This window comes from Suricata suricatta, chromosome 11 (assembly GCF_006229205.1).
Source record: "Suricata suricatta isolate VVHF042 chromosome 11, meerkat_22Aug2017_6uvM2_HiC, whole genome shotgun sequence".
Taxonomy (NCBI): domain Eukaryota; kingdom Metazoa; phylum Chordata; class Mammalia; order Carnivora; family Herpestidae; genus Suricata; species Suricata suricatta.
The window spans coordinates 51,977,439-51,984,148 of NC_043710.1; the positions used below are offsets into that span (position 1 = coordinate 51,977,439).

The window sequence follows — 6,710 nt, forward strand, 5'->3', positions numbered from 1 at the left end:
AAAAGAAAAGACAAATGGAACATTTCCTAGACTCACCTTGAAGTTCTCGGGATCCACGTGCAGCTTGTCACAGTGCAGTTCACTGAGCTTAGCAAAGGCACCCTTGAGGTCATCGAGGTTTTTCAGACCATCGCTGAAGGAGTTCAGCACCTTCTTGCCATGGGCCTTCACCTTGGGGTTGCTCATAATGGCATCAGCAGAAGACAGGTCCCCAAAGGACTGAAAGAACCTCTGAGTCCAGGGGTAGACAACCAGCAGCCTAAGGGGTAAAAACAGCACAGAGGGACAGAGGCAGTCAGTGCCTATCAGGACCCCAAGGGACTGAGCCTTCTCCACCTGCCCAGCATCCATGTACTCTCCTTAACCTTTCCTTGCAACTTGGATACCGACCTGCCCAGGGCCTCACCACCAACTTCATCCACGTCCACCTTGCCCCACAGGCCAAGGACCAGAGCCTTCTCCTCAGCATTCAGAAATCCCATGGTGTCTGTTGTGTGGTTGCTAGAAACACAGCTGTGTCAGAAGCAAGTGTGAGCGGCAGGTGTCCCTGCTCTTCCTTTTATGCCCAGGCCTGATCTCACCCTCCCTGTTCCTGTGGGCTGATTGGCCAGGAGATGTCAGAAGGTCACTGGTTGAGAACATGGCTTCCTCTTCAAAACTCTGTTTCCCTCAACCACTCTGAGACTGGCTGTCATAGGTCCTGTGTGTCTTAACTCAGCTACCCTGCCATCTCTCTCCTCACCTTATCTCCCTCAGCAGTTGGTTCCACAAATATTCTCCCATTTTTATTGATGGGTAAATGTAGCCTGCGATAGTGGAATGTTTTTCAGAGTTTAGCTACTCCAGTTGTCACTTGATAGATTAGAAAACTAAGGCCTATGCAATACAAATGTTACCAAATTGACTCAAATGGAGCTTCTCTTTGTCCATAGAAATATTTATAAGTGGTTGGAATGACTAAATATTTTGCCATATTTTGAACTTGCTTTATTTCTCCTTCTTTGGGTAAATACTTCTAGTATGGAAACTCTTTCTTTTCATTCCTTCATTGAAAAAAATTCACTAAGAGAATGGAAAATAATGAATATTATTTCTTCTCCAGATACTGAAATATATTTGGGGAGCATGTATTATAACGGAAACAATTGAATGAGAGCTAAAGAAAAAATATATGGAATCTATGACATGATTGTTTGAAACTATGATATGAATAAAGAAAGAATGAAGATTTATTTATTCAACCAGCCTAAGTCTGACAGGGTCTGGGAAATGCAGGTGCAGAATTTTCTATTGTCATGTCCTCAGGAAAAAGTAGATCTAGAAATGAAGATTGAAAGGCAATTTGACCCTTTTCTGAATTCAAAATAACAATACCTTGACATATAGATACATATCCTCCAACAGAGCCATAAAGAAGAAGGGGGGCGCCTGGGTGGCTCAGGTTGGTCAAGCGTCTGGCTTCGGCTCAGGTCATGATCTCACAGTTCATGGGTTTGAGCCCCGCATCGGGCTCTATGCTGACAGCTAGCTCAGAGCCTGGACCCTGCTTCAGATTCTGTGCCTCCCTCTCTCTCTGACCCTCCCCTGCTCATGCTGTCTCTCTCTCTCAAAAACAAATAAAAGCATTAAAAAATTTAAAAAAAAGAAGAAGGGAGGGGCAGACAGAAGGAAAAGCTGACACGAGGGAAAAGAAGGACACGAGATGGAAGTAATAGACAAAGAATATAAAGGAGGGAAACGATTGGCAGTTTCAAAATTTTACAAGGATGTGGATCAACAAAAATTCTCACATTCTGCTGGTGATACTGTAAAATAGTATAACTGCTTTAGAAAATATTTGATAGTAGCTACAAAGGTAGAATATATGCAAAGCCTATGAGTGAGCAATTATTCCTCTAGAAATGCAGAAATGCATGCTTTTGTGAGTCCAAAGATGTGTACTGAAATGACTATAACATCAAAATGCATAGGAATCTGAAACTGCCTGAAACTTAAAATGTCCCTCACTCATCTGAATAGATAAATCATGGTATAGAAAAGCAATAAAATATTACACAACAGTGAAAAGAATCAATGACTGCTTCAGTTGCAGCAAAACAGAAGAATTGTGCAACATAAAGTCAGAAGAAATTAGAGACAATAATTCAATGTGTGTAACTTTATGCACAAAGTCACTTATGTGACTTATATACGTATCTGTAATTCAGCTCACAAGGGAGCATATTCTATAATAAGAAAGTGCAGAGGGTCCATCAATGTTCTTTAAACTGTATTAAAGATTATCTGTCTTTAACTTGAAAGCCAAGAGAAACTATTGAAAACTTCAAGGAAGTAGGTGATATGATTTGATTTGTACCATTCCAAATTTTTTTCTGACTTCTATCTAAAAATGGATTTGCAGGGTAGAATGAATGAGACAAATAGTTTGGATGATACATTATAGTTGGAGGGGGGATATGAAAGTGCCATCTCTCTTTTTAGTCTTTCATGATGATGCATCAGCTCCTAGATGGGGAACACAGAAAGAGGGCTAAATTAGCAGGAATAGATTAGGAAATGGTCCAAAGTTGTTCTGGATGCCTACTGTATTTGATGGACTCTTGAACAATCCCATATGGATATGAAACAAATAGTGAGTTTTATGGGTCTGGAGCTCATAAAGAATACAATCAGTTCAAGAGCACACAATGGAACTTGGCACACAGGAACAGAGCTTAGTGCATTGTATAAACCACTACAACTGCCTTCTCAAAAATGACAGCCAAAGAATTTTACGACTATCTCCTTATAACCTTGGGACATTTGGGCTTTTTCCATGATTTGGCTATTGTTGATAGCGCCACTATAAATGTTGGGGTGCATGTGCCCAAGTGTCCATTGACTGATGAATGAATAAAGATGTAGTACACACAACACACACACACACACACACACACACACACACACACACACACAGAAATATTACTCAGCCATCAAAAAGAAAAAAAAACTTGCCATTTGCAGTGATGTGAATGGAACTAGAGTGTATTACACTAAGCACAATAAATCAGTCAGAGAAAGACAAATGCTGCATGATTTCACTCATATGTGGAATTTAAGAAACAAAATAGATGATCATAAGGAAATGGAAGGGAAAATAAGATAAAAATAGAGAGAGGGCAAACCACAAGAGACTCTTAACTATAACGAACAAACTGAGGGTCGCTGGAGGGTAGGTGGGTGGGGAGATGGGCTGGATGGGTGATAGGTATTAAGGAGGACACTTGTTGTGTTGAGCACTGGGTGTTATATGGAAGTGATGAATCACTGAATTCTACTCATGAAACAGTACTACACTCTATGTTAACTAACTTGAGTTTGAATAAAATCTTAGAAGTAAAACAAAAGGAAAAAAATCTTGTAACATATTTGCGAGGTAGGAATTATTATTCCATTTTACAAACAAGGAAATAGGAAATTCATTCTGGAAACTGTTAACTTTTCAAGGTGATGAGGCTGTAATTTTCTCTTTTCCTGTTAATCCCAAAGCCCAGGCTTTTTGCTTCTATGAGAGGGACATGGGTACTGGAATTTGAAGTGATGGCCACAAAAGTGGCTGTGCTCAACTACCAGCTCCAAGCAAGAGACCCCTTGGCATGTTCTGTTCTGAGAATAGATGTGCCTCTTTTCACTCACCAGACAGGCAGCCTGACTCTTGTCTGTGACTTCACTAATCTCTACTGCACTCTGCTCCAAGTCCTGTGGCAAAGACCACAGTGGTACCATACTTTTTTCTTAGTTTCATTGTTCCTGTGAAGTTTACTCCTTTGCCCTCATTCGAATCACAGCACATTCCTATGGCTAGATCCAAGTTAGACCCTGTCTTGTCAGTTCTATATCTGTACTTGGGTCGGTTTTCCTAAAATTCTCTATTCACTATGTTACTCGTGTGTGCAAAAAACTTCACTGCTACTTTGCTTATAATAATAGTTTCTTTTCCTGATTTTTCCTGGCAGTAATGTCCCTAACTTTATGCCACTGCCCTGCTTTTAAGGGGCTGATTTCTCGTCTGTTACTTAGACCCTTCATTTGTCATTTTTCCACACTAATGAACTTTTGTTTTCACCGAAGGAATTAGAAATATGTCTCAGGTCACAGAACTAGGACATGAGGTACAGATTTCAAATCAAAGCAGTTAGCTCCTAGGCCTTAGGGATAGTTCCTCCATTAATACCACTGAAGACACTAGGGAAAGTTTAGAGCATGGTCCTTGCCTAGGTCTCTGAGAAGCCCCATATGCACTCTATTAGAGCTGATAAAAACATTTTTCTTATATTATATAAAAACAAAATATACCACCAAAGAGCTCTGAGCCTATACAGTCCCCTCTTTGAGCCCTGACTCACTACAACATTCTTCATTTGTCTAGAGTATCTCCAGTCACTCCCTTTTGCTGAAGACGTTATTCAACTTGAGTCTTCTTTCCCTTCCTAGAAGTAACTTCCCCTTGAAGCTACTCATTTTTTAAGTTTATGTATTTATTGGGAGAGAGGGGGTAGAGGGAGAGGGAGAACAAATCGAGGAGGGGCAGAGAGACAAGGAGAAAGAGAATCATAAGCAAGCTCTGTGTCATCAGTGCAGAGCTCAATGAGGGATTTGAACTCACGAACTGCGAGATCATGACCTGAGCTGAAACCAATAGTTGGGTGCTTAACTGACTGAATCACCCAGATGCCTAAAGCCACTCTTATCTTGCATAATCTTATAAGGCTGTCCTCTCTATCTTTCCCAAACTCCTTATTTCAAATCGCCCCATTCCTTATAGGAGTGCTTTTATTTAGCTGAATCGACATAAAAGATAAAGACAGAGAGAGAAGCCAAGGATGTTCCTTACAGAGCACAATGTTTATTTTATTTTTATCATATAGCCCCTGAGTCTGGAGGCAGCGCCCTGTGGCCTTCTGTAGGAGATAAACTTTTGGAACTCAGGGCCATCCGGCAGGTGCCCACATGGTGAGACAAACCCTTCAGTGGTACTTGTGGGCCAGAGCATTAGCCACAGCAGTTGTCAGCTTTTGCCAAGCAGCCTGCACCTGCGGGGTAAACTCCTTGCTGAAGTGGGTTGCCAAGACAATCAAAATCACATTGCCTAGAAGCTGGGGAAAGAGTGGGGATAAAAAGAAAATGGTACCTAGTGAACAGACGCCTTAAACTGGCCACATCTATTATCTTCTTGATAAGAGATTGAGCAACTTTCAGGATTATGATCCCATCGAAATCTGCCATAATATGCTTGACATTGGTGTCAAGATGACTCTCAGACTTGAACCTTCCATTGTGTCTGGCCTTCTCTCATTTGCCTTGCCAGCTTCCACATTAGAACATTGCCATGGATGGCTTCTCTTTTATAGAGACACTTTTTTTCAAGTAGAATTATAGAACTGCAAGGGACCTTAATATGTACAGTATAAGTCCCCAGACTATACGTACATTCAAGTTTTTGGGCACTCACATGACAAAGAATCTTGTCCCATGTACACAAGAGCATTCCATTACTGCTAAAGGGGCAAGGGTCACAATCATCCATTGAAAATATTGATCTTATTTTGTCTTATTTAGTCCAGGTTCTAAACTCAAGAATCATGCAGGAAGATATTCATCATTTTTAGAGAAAATTTCATTTACCAAAGGTAAGATATTCTTCCTGTAATTGTATGCCCAGCCCAAAAACATTTAACTCAGTTGTGGCCAGCGTTCTTCCCTGTTCCTAATAATTCTTTTCAGAAATATAAGATGGCCAGTGGTCTCCACTGGTCATAATGATCGCCCTACTCCATCTTACCTATGACCTTTGAAACAACCTAACTCCCCAAATCAAGCTCTTTCTTGAAATATTACCTCCCCAAAATTACCGTTATAGAATCAGACTTAAGTACCTGTGCTTTCTAATGTATTTGCAGTGTGAATATCTAGGATGAAAGAATGGAGCCCAGGCATGCCCAGAACTCACCCTGAAGTTCTCAGGATCCACATGCATCTTGTCACAGTGCAGCTCACTCAGCTCAGCAAAGATGTCCCTGAGGTCATCCATATGTTTTACAGCATTTCCAAAGGAAGTCAGCACCTTCTTGCCATGGGCCTTCACCTTGGGGTTGCCCATGATGGCGGATTCAGAGGATAAGTTGCCAAAATTGTCAAAGAACCTCTGGGTCCATGGATAAACAACCAGAAGCCTGTGGGATGATCATAATCACAGCCCAGATGGGAAGTTGGAGTATGTAAGAAACTCGACCGATCCCACTTTCTGGAACACTTTCTGCCTTTCTGCCCCCTCCAGCACCTACCTTCCCAGGACCTCGCCTCCAACTAGCTCCACGTTCACCCTGGCCCACAGGTTAACAACAGCAGCCTTCTCCTCTGCCGTGAAATGCACCATGGTGTCTGGGAGCTTACTGGTGGTCACTAATGTGTCAGAAACAAGTCTGTGTCGCTACGTCTCCGTGTGGCCTTTTATTCGTCACTTCTAGTTTCCAGGCCCTTGCTTCTCCCAATGAAGTGAGACTATTGGTCAAGGGTGGGTTGTCACCAGCAGGGTGGGGTTTGGACAAGGGAGGGTCAGCAGAATGGTCATTTGTGTCTCTGATAGTGTTGGGTGGCTTTATCAGGGGGATTCTGCTGTCCTTTCCCATTTCATATCTCAAGCTTCCCACCCCATCAGCCCAGAGATGACC

At 41.9% G+C, this 6,710-nt stretch overlaps 2 protein-coding genes across 2 annotated transcripts; both read right to left on the reverse strand.

Annotated features, from left to right (window-relative positions):
- Nucleotides 1-15: 15 nt before the first annotated feature.
- On the reverse strand, nucleotides 16-547 carry LOC115306364 (hemoglobin subunit beta-2; the record flags this gene model as incomplete). The annotated part of the gene is made up of 2 exons (XM_029956719.1): nucleotides 391-547; nucleotides 16-259 (listed from the first exon to the last, which is right to left on the reverse strand). Coding segments are annotated over exons 1-2 (336 nt in total), but the record flags the coding sequence as incomplete, so codon positions are not given.
- Nucleotides 548-5,006: 4,459 nt separating this feature from the next.
- On the reverse strand, nucleotides 5,007-6,415 carry LOC115306362 (hemoglobin subunit epsilon-2). The gene is made up of 3 exons (XM_029956717.1): nucleotides 6,324-6,415; nucleotides 5,990-6,212; nucleotides 5,007-5,135 (listed from the first exon to the last, which is right to left on the reverse strand). Exons 1-3 carry the CDS (start codon nucleotides 6,413-6,415, stop codon nucleotides 5,007-5,009), a joined length of 444 nt encoding a protein of 147 aa, XP_029812577.1.
- Between the last annotated feature and the right edge of the window lie 295 nt (nucleotides 6,416-6,710).

What these genes read in the sequence shown, in the direction of transcription:
- LOC115306362 (XM_029956717.1), bottom strand. Translation starts at nt 6,415, where the DNA reads ATGGTGCATTTCACGGCAGAGGAGAAGGCTGCTGTTGTTAACCTGTGG. An exon ending in GGAGGCGAGGTCCTGGGAAG is followed by an intron (nt 6,213 to 6,323) that starts GTAGGTGCTGGA and finishes ATCATCCCACAG; the next exon opens with GCTTCTGGTTGTTTATCCAT. An exon ending in TGGATCCTGAGAACTTCAGG is followed by an intron (nt 5,136 to 5,989) that starts GTGAGTTCTGGG and finishes CTCTTTCCCCAG; the next exon opens with CTTCTAGGCAATGTGATTTT.